At 39.8% G+C, this 17283-nt stretch overlaps 1 protein-coding gene and 1 pseudogene across 1 annotated transcript; both read right to left on the reverse strand.

The window, feature by feature from the left end:
* Nucleotides 1–4306: 4306 nt before the first annotated feature.
* LOC148923493 (uncharacterized) lies at nucleotides 4307–13231 on the reverse strand (annotated as a pseudogene).
* On the reverse strand, nucleotides 12736–15726 carry LOC125203488 (uncharacterized). The gene is made up of 2 exons (XM_048101840.1): nucleotides 15680–15726; nucleotides 12736–14911 (listed from the first exon to the last, which is right to left on the reverse strand). Exon 2 carries the CDS (start codon nucleotides 14897–14899, stop codon nucleotides 13508–13510), a length of 1392 nt encoding a protein of 463 aa, XP_047957797.1. The 5' UTR covers nucleotides 14900–14911; nucleotides 15680–15726; the 3' UTR covers nucleotides 12736–13507.
* Nucleotides 15727–17283: the final 1557 nt, after the last annotated feature.

Here is a 17283-nt window from a genome sequence, read left to right on the forward strand (position 1 = left end):
TCAATTGCAAATGGGGAACTAATCACTGTGGCAGGGCAGGAACTATAGAAATTTCCCCAACTCTTCGATTATCAAATTGTTTGTTTGTTCCAAGTTTGTCTCAGAGATTGATGTCAGTGAGTCATGTAACACGGGAGCTAAATTGTACACTCCTTATGCATCCAAGTTTTTGCATTTTACAGGATATTCGGACGAGGAGGATCGTTGGGCGTGGCACTGAGGACCAAGGACTCTACTACGTGGACGGGGTAGCTCAACATGGCAGTGCGATGCTGGCTCACGGGTCCACGAAAGAGGAGGCTTGGCTGTGGCACAGAAGACTTGGACATCCATCCCCGGGTTATTTTAACCTTTTGTTTCCTGATTTTACAATTCCTAAGAATTTTTCGTGTGAGACATGTGTTTTGGCCAAGAGCCACAGACAATCTTTCAAACCTTCAGATACTCGTATGAAATTCATATTTGATTTAGTGCATGCTGATGTTTGGGGTCCTGCACCTATTATTGGGGGAAATGGTTTTCGATACTTTGTTACCTTTATTGATGATTGCACTAGAATGACTTGGATTTATTTTTTGAAACACAAATCTGAGGTAGCCGAAAAATTTATCCTTTTCTTCCATATGATCCAAACCCAGTTTCGGACAACCATAAAAATCCTTCAATCAGATAATGGGAAAGAATTTGTTAATAATACCATGTCTGAATTTTTTAGAGAGAAAGGCCTTATACACCAAACCTCATGTGCATACACACCCGAACAAAATGGGGTAGCTGAGAGAAAAAATAGAACCATTCTAGAAGTCACCCGAGCTCTCATGATCGAATCTAAAGTCCCGACCTTCCTTTGGCCCGAAGCTATAGCCACTTCCGTCTACCTCATTAACAGATTACCCACCAAAATTCTAAACAAAAAAAACCCCCTTGATATCCTTTCCAAACAAGCCAAACTGCCTGAATCTTTTAGCATGACACCAAAAGTTTTTGGGTGTACTGTTTATGTTCACATTCTCAAACACGAGCGAACCAAACTATCCCCTTGTGCAACCAAATGTGTTTTCGTGGGGTATGGGATAAACCAGAAGGGCTACAGATGTTTTGATCCTAATACTAAGAAAATTGTCACCACTATAAATTGCAATTTCTTAGAAACTGAATCCTATTACCCTCACCACCTTAGCAGTCGGGGGGGGGGGGGGGGCAAAATCCTAAAAATAATTATGGGGACTGTCTAAGTTGGTTTGTGCCACCTCCAAGCCCTTTGATTGAGGATCCACCAGAGACAGTTGTCACTGTCGCCGAGCAGGCCTCTCCACCAGAGTCAACTCAACCATTGCCTCCTGATCCCCCTCAACCAATATCCGAGGTATGCCCCAACTCTATGGATGAAACTGTAGTTACTACTAACAGTGCAGAAATTGAGGATAACACTGTCGATGGTGATACCGGGAGATATGTACTCCCATATAGAAGTACTTGGGGCATTCCACCAAAGAAATATTCCCCCGAGAAGATTGGTGCAAAGATCAGATATGGGATAGCCAATTTTGTGCAGGGAAATTTGACCAAGATGGCACGTGCTTTTGAAGCAGCGCTATATGAGGAAGAGGAAATTCCACAGACGGCTGAGGAAGCAATGAGACATAAGCATTGGAGGGAGGCCATGTTCACAGAAATGAAGGCCTTGATGAAAAACAATACTTGGGTGAAAGGGAAACTGCCAGAGGGAGTAAGACCCGTTGGATGTAGATGGGTGTTTACAATCAAACGAAGATCAGATGGGTCAATTGATAGGTACAAGGCGCGACTTGTGGCAAAGGGGTACACTCAGACGTATGGAGTCGACTACTCGGAGACTTTCTCCCCAGTGGCAAAGATCAACACAGTGAGAGTACTATTCTCTATCGCAGCAAACAAAGATTGGCCTCTTCACCAGTTTGATGTGACGAATGCCTTCTTACACGGGGAGTTGCCTAAACTAGTATTCATAATCCCCCCTCCTGGTTTCACGGAAGATTTTCAGCCTGGGGAAGTATGCCAACTTAAGAAGACACTATATGGACTGAAACAGTCACCGAGAGCCTGGTTTGGGAGGTTCACTGAAGTAATGAAGAAGTATGACTACAAACAGAGTAACTCGGACCACACATTGTTTCTCAAAAAGAAGAATGGGAAGATCACCTGCCTTATCATATATGTTGACGACATGATCATCACCGGGGATGATGAAGAAGAGATTGGTGAGTTGAGGAAGAACTTGTTCAAAGAGTTTGAAATGAAGGATCTGGGTCTCCTCAAATATTTCTTGGGAATTGAAGTTCTAAGATCGGATCACGGGATCTTCATCAACCAGAGAAAGTATATTTTGGACCTTCTGGCTGAAGTTGGAATGATAGACTGCAAGCCTGTAGACACTCCGATGATACAGAACCATGGACTGCAAATAGTAGAAGGTGCAAAACTTACTGACAGGGAGAGATATCAGAGGCTAGTAGGGAAGCTCATCTACCTTTCTCATACCAGACCAGATATAGCATATGCTGTGGGAGTAGTAAGCCAGTTTATGCACTCACCACAAGAAGATCATTGGGAGGCCGTACTGAGAATTGTCCGGTACCTGAAAGGGACTGCTACACATGGATTATTGTTCAAGAAACATGGACACATGGAAATTAACGGTTTTACTGATGCAGATTGGGCAGGAAATCCAAATGACAGAAAATCCACTGCGGGATACTTCACATTTGTTGGGGGAAACCTTGTTACTTGGAGGGGCAAAAAGCAGAAGGTAGTCGCGCTCTCAAGCGCGGAGGCAGAGTTTCGAGGAATCAAGAGTGGTCTCACCGTAATACTATGGATAAAAAGGCTCATGACAGAGCTTGATCTTTATGTGCAAAAACCTTGTAGGTTGTTCTGTGATAATAAAGCCGCGATCAGCATTTCTGAGAATCCAGTCCAGCATGACAGAACTAAGCATGTGGAGGTTGATAGACACTTCATCAAAGAGAAGATTGAGGGCAAGATTGTTGAGTTGCCGTTTGTTAAGTCAGAAGATCAGTTGACAGATATCTTGACTAAAGCAGTAAACTCAAAGTCGTTCAGAGAAGTATTAGGAATCCCGTTACTTAACTTGAGGGGGAGTGTTGGAAAGAAATCATAGGAATTAATATGATTGATTCCTAATTGATCTCGTCCCAAAATTAGGGAGATTTCCATTGATTGTATTTACCATATGTACATAGTGTCTTGCCTATAAAGACTGTAATCACTTCACATTTTATGATTAAGAAAGTAATACAGAACCAATTCCCTCGTTCTTCAGAAACAAATCTCGTTTCGAATTTCGGCTGAATTCTAGTTAATCCAATTAATTACGTGTATTTTTTGGATTCCTTATGTTTCAATCAATGCTTTGGATACAAAAGGTTGAATCTTCCAAGAAAATCATCGACAAATCGGTTGATATTTTGTTTGCTCTTGGACCGGGGTTCCCTCCAACTGTTCGACGAAATTCAAAGAAACACCTCAATTTTCGCCATAGCATTAGAATGCATTGGAGTTTTGATAAGGACCAAACAGAAGAACTCAGCCCGACGAAACGCTTCAAAGAAATAACCAAATTTTCGCCATAGAATTAGAACGTATTGGAGTACTGATAAGGACCAAACATAAGAACTCAGCCTAGTACTGATAAGGAGCCCAATACTGTTAAGGATCAAACAAAAGAACTCAACCCAAAAGACTAGTCTGACGTGGGAATTGAGTCCGTAACATTCGACCCTCTTTTAAGGGTCAACGTCCTTGTTGGTCATTGAGTCCGTAACATTTGACCCTCCTTTAAAAGCCAACGTCCGTCATGGCTGGTTCTTTGCTAGGCCACCACTCCGAGTTCTCGTTGGTCACGGCGAATTCTTTGCCCAGCCACAACTCTGAGTCGGCACCAAACAGGAGAACTCAGCCCAAAAGACTAGTCTGTTAGGGGAAAAAGCTCATTTAGTCTATATACCCCATACCAGTTGTTCTCACAACCGATGTGGGAATTGAGTCCGTAACAAGTTCTTTATAAATCTTAATAAAGGGATTATTGAAGAGAGACAGAGTTCTTAATTGAAACATCCATAATTCAAATCAAACACAATGATATTGACACATCCATATTTATTTTATAAGTACATCATCAGACACATAAATGTATCTGGAATTAGTAGCACACCAACAACAAAAGGCAACCCAAAGTTGAAAAAAAGTAACTGAAACAAAGCACACAAACAAAAACCACAACAAGAGCAACAAAGGTTATGGATGATCAGAGTGACTTAATCTCTCTGATAGAGAAGCTGAAATTGTAATAACTGACGCCACTATAGATACCATCATAAAGAATCGTATTAACAATTTTTCCATCGATGGAACTCGTGTCTTGCTGAGTGTAAGAGTAAAGGAGTATTGCAGGTGCCTCTTGTTCCAACGTAATCCACAATAACCTTACTCTTCCCAGGCACGGGAACTATCCCGGTAGCCGTAACCGACGTTGAGGTTGTCATGGTTTCAAAGCTATACATCTGAGGAGTGGAACAAACTACGAGGGACCATCAATACCATCCGAGAATGATGGTAGAGTAGCATAAAAGAGAGCTGAAGAGGAGGAATTGGTCGAAGAAGATGAGACAGTGCAAATTTTTACTCAACCTAAGGAGAACACGGCTATACCTTCACCCGCACCACATACAGCTCATACTCTAGCTGAAGTGAGGATCCCTTATCCTCAACGTGTTCAGAAGAAGAAGACAGATGCTCAGTTCTCGAGGTTCTTAAACATCTTTAGGAAGGTGAACTTGAATATCCCATTGGTGGAGGCACTTCAAGGAATGATTGTGAACATATCTGAAAACTGTAGTGCCATAATTCAGAAAAAGCTACCGGTCAAGCTTAAAGATCCTGGGAGTTTCAACATTCATGCGTCATTAGAAATGACAGATAAACAAAGGCACTTTGTGATCTGGGGGCGAGCATAAATTTGATGCCATTATCGTTTTTCATAAAGAACCGTCACCTATCCTAAAGGAATTGTTGAGGACGTTCTTGTGAAAGTACACGACTTCATATTTCCCGTCGATTTTGTAGTGTTGAATATGGAAGAAGACGTGAATGTACCGCTTATCCTGGGGCGTCCATTCCTTTCAACGGGAAAAACATTGATAGATATAGCAAGGGGAGAGCTCACTCTTCATATGGGCAACAAATGCCATCTTATCTATCTATAATGCTATGAAGAGTCGTGATGAAGAGGAACTTGTTAAGAAGGAGTGCAAAGCTGTGCATGTTGTAGAGGTCCAAAAGGCACAAGAAATTGAGTCCACATTTGGGGATTTTTCTTTGCCGCGGTGGATGTTTGGTTCATGTGGTGGATCAATTTCTAAAGGAAAGGCGGCATCGAATTCTAAAGTGAAGGAGAAGAAAACAAAAGCTGAAAATTCACCCGAAGTGGAAACCAAAATTTCTGATGGAGCTCTGAAGAATACTTAGTGGAAAAAGAGATTGGCAAGATCATATGCTTCCAATGCTTCCAAGATTGACAGAAAATCTAACACCACCATTTATGGCGTGACATGATGCAACTCATGGTGGACGTCGAGCCAACGACGATAACCAACAACAAGAAAAAAAAAATTTATATAGAGAAAAATTTGAGGTCTTTGGAAGTTGGGAAGAAATTAGACAAAGTCTAGTTATTATCGAGAAGTGTTTTGAAAATGGTTGAAGTTAAAAGTTGATTGTTGTGATTTCTTGGGATTTTACATTTTGGGAATTTCAGTCACTTTAGCCAAATATTTCCTCACCTTACCAAAGAGCCTACATTATAACCTAAATCACAGACCTTCCGGACTCTTGATTTATTGTCACACGAGGTAGAGGAGAGGTTAGACATTGAGCAAGCTTATGGTAAACCATGCATTTTTTTCTCTTCATTGCTCGAGGACTAGCAATTATGTAAGTTTGGGGGAGTTGACATATTAGATTTTACATGGTTTTAGAGGGTGGTTTTGTATGAATTTGAGCATATTTCGTCTATTATTAGGCGTGTTTATATCTACTTCTCTATTATGTTGGTATGTTGACCATTTTGTTAAGAATGTGTAGAAAAAGTTACAAAATATGTGGATGTGCAGCAGCCTTGGTTTGAGACAATATTTACTGGAGATTTTGAAATCCAATCAGCCTCTATCATGTTTTCCATTGTTTTCTTTAGTTTAGACTTGTTTTCTTCCATGAATATGAGTAGCTAAACTTCTTTTATGTAGAATTCTTGGTGAAGATGCATAGATTCATAATTTTAATCCAATTGACTTTGTTTTTATCTAGCTCTTGTAATTGTTTGGATTATTCCTACGCTTTTTCCTGTCAATTGCTTGATCACCAATTAGTAGTGTAGGGTTTCTTAGAGTAATCGGGAGGTGAAATAATTAGTCTGGAAATAGGAATAATTCACACCTTAATTCAATAAAACTCGGGAGAGTTGAGATTCTGAGTGAGGTCATTAATCTAATCGATCTGTTGGGAGTTAAGTCTAAGAATTAGAAGGGGACTTCAATTGTTACACTTAATCTGCGGATTTCTCACCTTGGGAAAGGGTTAAATTCATATATGTGAATGACTCAACAATTCTGGAGACTTTAAATGGTAATTTAATGTCAATTGGGTAAGGCTATGAGTTGTGCATCGGGTCCTTGAATTCTGCATATTTCTTCATCTCTATCTGCAACTTGCTTCTTTGTTCTCTTGTTTAAGTGCTTTTCTTTTTAATCTTTGTTTATATGCTTTTAGTAGTGTTAGTTTCAAACCAAAAATCTGGATCGTCTGGATAGTAGTTGAAATTTGTTCGTGGTACTTAGGCTTACACTAATTTGTCTCTGTCGAATACGATATACTCTTGCTTGTTGTTTGCTACGATAACCCCGTACACTTGCGGGTATTATTTGGGTAAAATAAAGTTGAGTCAATGGGTCTGACTGAGAAGATGATTTAGAGGGAATGAGACCAATAACAGGAGGTGAAGATGGTGGTGGTGGAGGGCAAGAAATCAGAAAAGAAGGTGATGATATGATAGGTGACTCTGAGGTGGATGGGAAACGGTCAATACCTTTCTCGGAGATTGAGTAATAAGGAATAGTAAGTTCATCAAAAATGATATCCCTTCACTATCACCCGACGATCAGGAAGTAAGGCCTTGTATCCCTTATGTGAGGAGCTGTAAGCCAAAAAGGTTGCTTTTGACTGACCTATAGTTTAGTTTGTGTTTATTGTAAGGTCTGAGGAGAGGGTAACACAAGCAACCAAAAACCTTGAGGGAAGAGTAGTCAGCTTGCAAGAATGGAGTTTCTCAAATGGTGAAACATTTTTGATGATTTTAGAAGGCATCATGTTTATCAGAAAAGTGGCTGTGAGAAAGGCATCATCCTAGAATTTGTGAGGAAGAGAGGCTTGTGAGAGAAGAGCTAGCCCAATTTCCACTATATGTCTGTGTTTTCTCTCTGCCAAGCCGTTTTGTTGAGGTCTATAAGGGCAAGAAACTCTATGAAGAATACCACACTCCTTTAAAAAAGAAGACAACCCTTGAAACTCTCCACCCCAGTCAGATTGTAAAATCTTAATCTTGGAAGAAAACTTAGTTTCAACTAAAGCTTTGAATTGCTTAAAAACAGTGTAGACATCAGATTTATGCTTCGGTAAATAGATCCAAGTGAATCTAGTAGCATGATCAACAAAGGAGATGTAATAAGAAAAACCATTTCTGGACGGGTGATGGTCCCCAAAGGTCACTGTGAATTAACTCAAGAGGAGCATCATGGAGAGAGCTAGACTGAGAGTAAGGCAATCTATGTGCCTTTGACACAGAACATGGATCACAAAGAGAGGAATTTTTCATTGATAGATAGGGGATATTACAACTATTCAAAGCATGCTTCACAACATCTAGAGTAGGATGCCCAAGTCTACTGTGCCACAAGGCTAAATCTAAACCTGAGCTAACAACTGAACTACTACTAGAATCTGAAGTTTGCAAGTGCAGATAATGAGCAGCTGGCTCTTCTGGAATGGAGGGAAGACTGGAAATATTGGAGCCAGTGCATCCTTTGATTGGAGATTGATCTACAAAGAAGTGATAGAGGCCTCTATCAATATTTCCCTTGAGCACGATTTCCTTGGTTTGCAAATCCTTGACAAAACCATTTGCAGGGTGAAATTCAAAGAAAACTGAGTCGTCTCTTGCAAACTGAGAAACACTAAGGAGATTCTTTGTGATATTAGGCACATGTAGCAAATTTCTAAGATGTAATTTTCTTGAAAATTTTGAAGAGTGTGGCTGAATGACTAACTCTCCTATGTGTGAAATATTAACAGCATCCACATTACCAAGAAGAAGATTTTTACCTTCGGTATATTCTGTGCTAATGTTGAGATTGTTGAGATCATTAGACACATGATTGTATGCTCCGGAGTCAGGATACCAGCTGGGCAAGGTCCCTGCATCATAATTATACTCAGACGAATTCCCAAGCGAGAGAGCAGGCGGGGACCTTGCCGCAGATTGCACCAAATGTGCTGAGGGACTTTAGTAAGTCTGCTGCTGAGATGGTTGATTTGGCCTCATTTGTGCTTGCGGTGGAGTGAAGTTTTGCTCGAACCTGTGCCAACATTTAGCCGCCGAATGCCCCGGCTTATCACAGAGTTGACATACGATTTTTTTTCCACTCATACCGAAACCCCAGCCTCTTCCTCGCCCTCTTCTTTGGTTCCTAGATCCACCTCTCCCATCATTTTGTTCAAACTTGTTGTTGAAGGGAGCTCCATCTTTCTTCTGCCCAGATTGTTGGACTAGGTTGAGAGAGGGCGGAGAACCCTCTACACTGGTGGCATGGGCTCTAGTTGCCTCCATTCTTGACTCAAAACAGAGCAAGAATGCACAGACATCCGCTATAGTCCAAGGTTCATATCTGGAGGTGATCGAACACACGGCCGGATCATAATCCTGTCCGAGGCCTGCTAAGATATGAAGGATTTGCTCTCCATCCGACACTCTACATCCAACCGATCCGAGAAGATCAAAACATGTTCTCATTTTGGTGAGGAACTCGCTCATAGGAAGTGAATCCTCCCTTTGATTCCGCATTTGTTGGCGATATTGCATAACCTTCGCCATGGATCTGCTTGCGAAATTTGTCTCCAAGGCTCGCCATATATCTTTTGTAGATCTCAGTCCAACCACGAGGACGAGTGCTCCCTCCGAGAGTGAAGACAATAGCCATCCGGCTAACCTCCGGTCTTGCCTCTGCCAAGTGATGAAAGTTGGGTTCGGCACTACCGTGCCTTGAGCTGGATCCTGCAACATCTGAGGCGGTGGAACAACTTCTCCAGTGAGAAAGCCCTCCAATCCATAGCCCCAAACAAATACCTCAACCTGCTGTTGCCACATAAGGAAGTTTCCATCCGTAAGCTTCACTGATATTGGTGGAAGTTGTAATAAAATAGGTAAAGAAGATAGAGGGGTTCAGTTGGCATTTGAATCGTTTGATTCCGCCATGTTCAAAACAAGATAGAGAACAAAGGTAGGTCCCTAGAGTCAGGATCAAAAAGATCCTGCTCTATACCATGAAAGAAAACAACAAGAACCATAATGAAGGAGAAAGGCGATTTGTATTGAATACTCAAAATAGCATAACCTTGTTTCATTGATTCGAGATCTCAGAAAATAGACTCTGCATACTTATACTGCAACTAAGAACAATCTAGAATCTTTCTCTAATCTTATGCTAATCACAACAGAAACTTAATTAATCCTTCTTCACTGAAGCAGCTATCAACACATCCTTCCACGTCCTCTTGTGGTCCAGCTCCGTACAATTAACGGCATATTCTTCAAGCTTCACTCTAGTGTGGTTGATAACATTATTATCTCGTGCACTCAGTGGTCCCGCTTCAACATGTGCCAGCTCACCAGGCAACGTGCCTTCATTTCTTTCAACACCATTCTTCACTTCACCATCATTTCTAACAGTTACCTCCCACTTGAACGTCCCACTTATCCCATAACTCACCGTAATCAACGCCTTCTCAATGAAGGGCACGCCCGCTTCGATGGTGGTGCTGACCCTGCACCCAGCGATAGGCTCCGGCTAAAAGTATAAGATCTCTCGTCTGTATGAAACCAATGCTTGCATCGAAGCCATGTCATCTTTGTCATTAATCAGCGTGGCCGAGCCTGCCAAATAAGGCGCCTCGTTGAAAATCCGAGCATACTCCATCTGATACACCACATTGTAGATCTTCCGTCCCAGCACGGGCTCTTCCACTTTGATTATGGCTTCCTTGGTTATAGTCGGGACGTCTGCGCTTAGATAGTAAGGGAGAGCGGGAGTAGATCGTATACGGAAGAAGTTGTTGTTGGCTGTACTGCGGAGAGCGATTGAATTTTCGTCGATTTCGGAAGGCCAGAGTTTGTTCAGCTCGACTTTCGAGAACATTACCCTGAATTCTGGCTCACCGTTTACTACTACCAGTGAAGATCCTTCGTATCCTTCATAGGCCACTTCGGGGGCTGTAATTCGGACGTATCTATCTGGCCTCATTTCCACGGTATAGATTGCTTTGTCGTCGTTGGGATCTTCGAGTTCAAATAATGGTATGGCGTATGTTGAGAAATACTTGCCGTTATCCCCCTTGAAGGCCACCTGATACGGTCAAACAATTTCTTAAAACCCGTGCTGGTCAAATATGAGACATTTAATCATGGACGGTGGGAGTAAATAGAAGACACTGTATTCTTCTCAATCTATCCAGAAATATAGTTATCCTTGTTTTATTTTCACGTTTTTATTTCAATTCTATATTGTTTTTGGTTTGATCGAATGGTAAAGCTCCCACGACTACCTTTTATCTCTCTGCCGACCGCAATCGCGATGCCGGAATCTTGGTAAGGGAAATTTTTCCATAACAAGAAAATAAAGATCCTAAGAGATACTCCTTCCGTCCACGATTAAGAGTCCCATTTTTAAATGGCGCGGGTTTTAAGAAATGTTAAGAAAAGTGGGTGGAAGAAGTTAGTGGAATAAGGGTCTCACTTGTATATATTAGTTTTAAATGACACGTGAGTGAAATGAGTTAGTGGAATGTGGGGTCTCTTTACCATTTATGGTAATTATGAACCGAGACTCTTATTCGTGGACGGACCAAAATGGAAAAAACGGAACTCTTATTCGTGGACGGAGGGAGTATTTGAGAAAAGGGGTGTGATCCGTTGCTAACTCATAAATGCAATGTATTAAAAATGTCAACATGAAGATGTTGAAATGTCAACATAAACTTAAGTTGATATTTTAATACATTATGTTAACATTGATATTTAAATGTCAACACAGTTTATTAAAATGCCAACAAAAATATTTGTCGACATTTTAATGTGATCGTATTGACATTTTTAATAAACTACGTTAATGAGTTAGCAAGTTAACAATTTAAGAAAAGTTAGCATTTTAATGCACATGTGAGAAAAATATGCAAAATCAATAATATATTAATAAAATAATAGAGATACGTATCACTACCTTTGCCGGCAATTTAACTAATGTATTCCAGTCCACGAAAGTCAGGTAACTTTTGCCGTCATCGCCGGAACTTTCGTTCACGTAAAAGGCCATGGTGGACCCATCCAGCGACACGTGGCCCCGCTCTGGACGTGCCTCAAGTAGAAGGCGCCGGAATCATCAGCCTTGACGGGCTCGAACAAGGTGCAGGAGGGCTTTGTGACGTCCTCTTCGGGCTGGTCGGACTCAGCAACGATGAATTTGTCGTTTTCTTTGCGCCGCCAGTACCTGTTGAAATTCATTCACTACGTATAGATGTACTCCATATTTTATTTTAAACGCACTAGCAACCATATTACATTATACTAAATATTTCATAATTACAATTACATGATGGATCTCGAAAACATGCTCTTCACGTGGTAATGGTATCTATCATTACATACGAGTACGACAAACCTAGTTAACTTGTCATAATTGAGAATAGAAACTAATATTGTAATTATCGTAATTAATCAATTAAAATGTGATGTGGCTTTTCATCTCCACTTATCGTAGTTATTAGTGAAAACGCATCTCTCTTAACTTTGATGAGTTTTTTAATTGATTTTGGTTTATTCTTCTATAATGTCTATCGGCCTGAAAAAATGATAATTATAATTGATCCTCTTTAGAGCATCCACAATGGATGCCCGATCTCACGCCCGATCGGCCGAGATCAGGCTCGGGCATGATCGGGCATCCCTACACTTCAAGTTGTCAACAAAGTAGAGGCCCAAAAGAATCCCTATGCTAATATAATGGGAAGCATAATGCATGCCATGATTTCTACAAGACCAGGGTCGATAAGTGTGACTAGCAAGTTTATGGCCAACCATGGAAGAGAACACTGATATAGTGATTTTGGAATATTGTTGGGACGATTTTGATGAGTATAAATGTGATGTGATAATTGGATATTGTGACTCTGATTTTGTAGGAAATATTGATAACAGAAGATCCCAATCTAGATACATTTTCACAATGTTTGGAGAAACCATTAGTTGGAAGTCAAATCCCAAAGCGTGGTTGCATTGTCAACTACAGAGGCTGAATTCATGGCTCTAACAGCTGCCCTATTATTAGCCAATTGAATATGACACAAATTAACTACTTTACTACACAAACTAGACATCCATATATGATTCAAATCAACCACACATTTTGTACATATGAAGCAACATCGAATCATCAGATACATACGTGTATCTGGAAATTATTAGCATAACGACGACAAAAGGAAACGAAAGCTCATGAAACAAAGCACACAAATGAACAAAAATAAAATAAAATAGTAAAATGCTATGGATGTTTGGCACACAAGTGGTAGTTCAGAGTGACTTGGTTTCTCTGACATGGAAGCTGAAGCTGTAATAGCTGACGCCGGTGTAAGTACCATCAACGTGATCGGTGTAAGAAATTTGGGCATCGGAGGAGCTCTTGTCTTCCTGAGTGTAAGAAAAAGGAATGTTGCAGGTGCCTCTTGTTCCCACAAAATCAACTGTAACGGTAGACATGGCAGGCACAGGAACCATCGCAGAGCCTTTAATAGTGGTTGAAGTTTTTGTGGTTTCATCCCACTGCAATTCCTCACTTATGTCAAAACCCATTGTAATCGATATACTTGTAATGAAGGGCACACCAGCTGCCCTATTATTAGCCAATTGAATATTACACAAATTAACTACTTTACTACACAAACTAGACATCCATATATGATTCAAATCAACCACACATTTTGTACATATGAAGCAACATCGGATCATCAGATACATACATGCATCTGGAGATTATTAGCATAACGACAAGAAAAGGAAACGAAACAAAGCACATAACTTAAGAGAAAACAATAAAAGGTAATGGATGTTTGGGACACAAGTAGTAGCTCAGAGTGACTTGGTTTCTCTGACATGGAAGCTGAAGCTGTAATAGCTGACGCCGGTGTAAGTACCATCAACGTGATCGGTGTAAGAAATTTGGGCATCGGAGGAGCTCCTGTCTTCCTGAGTGTAAGAAAAAGGAATGTTGCAGGTGCCTCTTGTTCCTACATAATCAACCGTAACGCTAGACATGGCAGGCACAGGAACCATCGCAGTTCCTTTTACGGTGGTTGAAGTTGTTGTGGTCTCATCCCACTGAAACGCCTTATTTATCTCAAATCCCGCTGTAATCGATACACTTGCAATGAAGGGCACACTAGCTTCGATGGTGGTGCTGAAGCTTCCAGTCAACGATTGGCTTCGGCTGAAAGAATAAGATCTCTCGTCTGTGTATTCAACTTCGGCCTGCATGGAAGCCGCCAGAGGCTTGTCGTTGATAAGCACGGCTGAGCCTGCCACATAAGGCGCCTCGTTGAATATCCGAGCATACTGCATCTGATACACCACGTTGTAGATCTTTCGTTCCAGCACCCGCTCTTCCACTTTAAGTTTGGCGGCATCGGTTATAGTCGGAGTGTCTGCGCAGAGAAAATACTCATTCAACTTCGCAATATACTGCATGCGGCAGAAGTTATTGTTGGTTGTACTGCGGAGCGCAATTAAATCCTCATCGATTTTGGAAGCCAGTAATTTATTCGTCTCGCCTTGTGCGTACATTACCACATATTCAGGTCCACCGCTCAATCCCGACAAGGAAAATCCATAAAGTCCTCCAAACCAAGCAGGTGCTATTATTCGGACATGTCCGTCTGGCTTCATCTCCACTATGAAGATAGCTCTTTCGTCATTAGGATCTTCAGCCTTAAATAAAGGTGCCGTTGCTGTATCTGTACTGAAGAGGTACTTGCCATTATTCCCCTTAAATGCCACCTTGCTCGGCAGTTTAAGTATTGTATTCCAGTCCACAAAAGTTAGGTAACTTTTGTCATCATTGCCGGCTTTCTCATCCACGTAAAACCTCATGCTCGATGCATCCATTAACACGCGACCTCCACTCTGGACGTGCCTGAAGTAAAACACCCCGGCATCATCAACCTTGACGGGCTCAAACAAGGTGCAGGAGGGCTTTGAGACGTCCTCTTCCGCCTGGTTGGATTCAGCAATAATGAATTTGTCGTTTTCTTTGCGGCGCCAGTATCTGTTGAAATAGCCGAATTTGAGGTTGACATATTTGGCGTTGGTGATAGAACGCTCCACATCAATCTTGACGAGCGTGCTGAATATGTCCTCTTCTCCCAAAACTACTGATGCGCCATCAGCCTTGAAGTAAGCATGGCCTTTACTTCCGTACACTTTCGATTTGATCACGATCACCCTTGGAAGAGAGATTGTTGCCATGTTTCTTCCACCCTGAAAATTAAATGAGAAACTGTATAAATTTGTTGTGATAAAAACTAGTAACACCAGTTTTTGATGAGAGAAATGCTCAAGCCTGCAGCCATTATATTGTTAACAATCAATAATCTAAAATGAACATGATTTTAATTAACGATTTTATGAGGCAGGGTTACCAAAATTGCACTACCAAAAATAACAAATTTACCGACGGAAAATTCCGTGGGTAATTCAAAATTTCCGGTTGGTAAACTGCTTTATCGACATATTTGTCCGTCGGTAATGCGCACGTCGGTAATTTGTTATTAGTTATGGCCAACAGAAAATCCGTTGGTAACACCGATATCCGTCAGTAGTTACCGACAGATGGTCAGCCATCGGTAATTCCACAGAGAAAGAGAGAATAAAGTAAGAGAGAAGATAAAGTAGGAGAGATGAGAGGATAAAGTAGGTGAGAGGAGTGAGTTGATTGTTGCCAAAAAAGGAAACGTCTCACTTAGGTTGAGACGTACAAAAAAGGAATACGTCTCACTTATGCTGAGACGGAGGGATATACTAAATAAAATCAGATAGTGAGTCAAAAATATGTTTTTAACATGATTCACAGACATACAGTACATAACAAGCATAAATACAAATGGAAAGAAGAAATATGCAATATTATGAGACAGATAGTGAAAACTCCATAATGCAAGAAGGGATGTAAAAAAGGTTATAACTAAATGGATAAAAGCTTAAAATATAATTAAAGGAGGATGAATCAGAGGCTGCAGGATATATTACAGAAATTTATAAATGAGGGAATGTGTTTCTTGCTCGAAGTTGTTGTGATTTTCTAAGTAAGGAAGATGTCTATTTATAGATCCAGTTTAAGGAGTTAACATTGTGGTATTTCTTGCTCTTTGTTCAATAATTTGTGGGCGTGGGACCATACATTTATTTAAGAGTGAATTCTATGCAAACCCATTTGAATTCTAGGGTTGATATAATCAATACCTATTGTTTTATGGATTAAGAATATAAAGTATTGACACGAGATTGTTTAAAAGACAAAATACAATGATACTACCTCCGTATAGTATTAGCATTCTCATTGAATCTGATTCGAATCTCTCACGTGATTTAAGAAATGTTAAGAAATTTTTTTTTAAAAATGTAAATGAAATAAAATACTAACTGTTAAGATATTAGTTTTAAAGAAATTTTGAATATATTAAGTTAGCATAAACTGAGACCTAATATTATTTATAGTGAAATTTAATTGATAACTCTATCGACAGACGAACCGAAAGTAAAAAGATACTTCTACTGCTAGACAGAGGAATATTATTTTTCAATGTTGGGGTGAGGGCCATGGGTACTAGAAAAACTTTAAAATTTTCTAGGAGTATTTTAGTAATATAAAGTTACTAAAGCTATGGAGTAATTCACTCACTATAAAAAAATATTCTTTTAAAGACATAAAAATTGAGACGAAATTACTAGAGTTTGGAAAATTTTAATAATAACTATAATTTAGGACACAAAAGGAAGCGTCTCTAAGTTGAAGGCAAATTATCTTAGGACACTTCTATTATGTCCCCTAATTTTAGTTAGGACACTAACAATAAGGACCTTTTATGAAGCGTTGGTGGTATAATTAGACACAAATTAGCATCCTTAATTAAAAGCATTAAAAGTGTCATAATCTAATTTTTTTTTGTATTGATTTTCATAAGTTTTGTAATTCTTTAAATTTGAGAACTTGAAATTTGATTCATATCGGAGCTTTAATCTGGGATACCATACATGAAATATTAGCTCAACAACAATATAAAATCAACATAAATATGTGCAAGTTTTCAATAATATAACAAGGAAAAGAGGTTTTTCATTATATAAAACATGCATTAATTTACTAAAATTCATTCACTACATATGGATGTACTCCATATTTTATTTTAAACGCACTAGCAACCATATTACATTGTACTAATTATTTCATAATTACAATTACATGATGGATCTCGTAAACATGCTCTTTCACGTGGTAATGGTATCTATCATTACATACGACAAACCTAGATAACTTGTCTTAATTGAGAATGGAAGCTAATAATTGTATTTATCGTAATTAATCAATTAAAATGTGATGTGGCTTTTCATCTCCACCTTATCGTAGTCGTTAGTGAAAACGCATCTCTCTTAACTTTGTTGAGTTTTTTAATTGATTTTGGTTTATTCTTCTATAATGTCTATCGGCCTGAAAAATTGATAATCATAATTTATCCTCTTTAGGGCTTAAAAACAAATGATTACCGGTTTACATCGCATTCCTTTGGATTAAAAAAACAAAAAGTTGTTTTGTCATCTTACGGCGGTAGTTCATACAATAGAAAGAAACTAGA

This window comes from Salvia hispanica, chromosome 6 (assembly GCF_029641045.1).
Source record: "Salvia hispanica isolate PSC_SH4W2 chromosome 6, Shi_PSC_v1, whole genome shotgun sequence".
In the NCBI taxonomy this organism is placed as follows: domain Eukaryota; kingdom Viridiplantae; phylum Streptophyta; class Magnoliopsida; order Lamiales; family Lamiaceae; genus Salvia; species Salvia hispanica.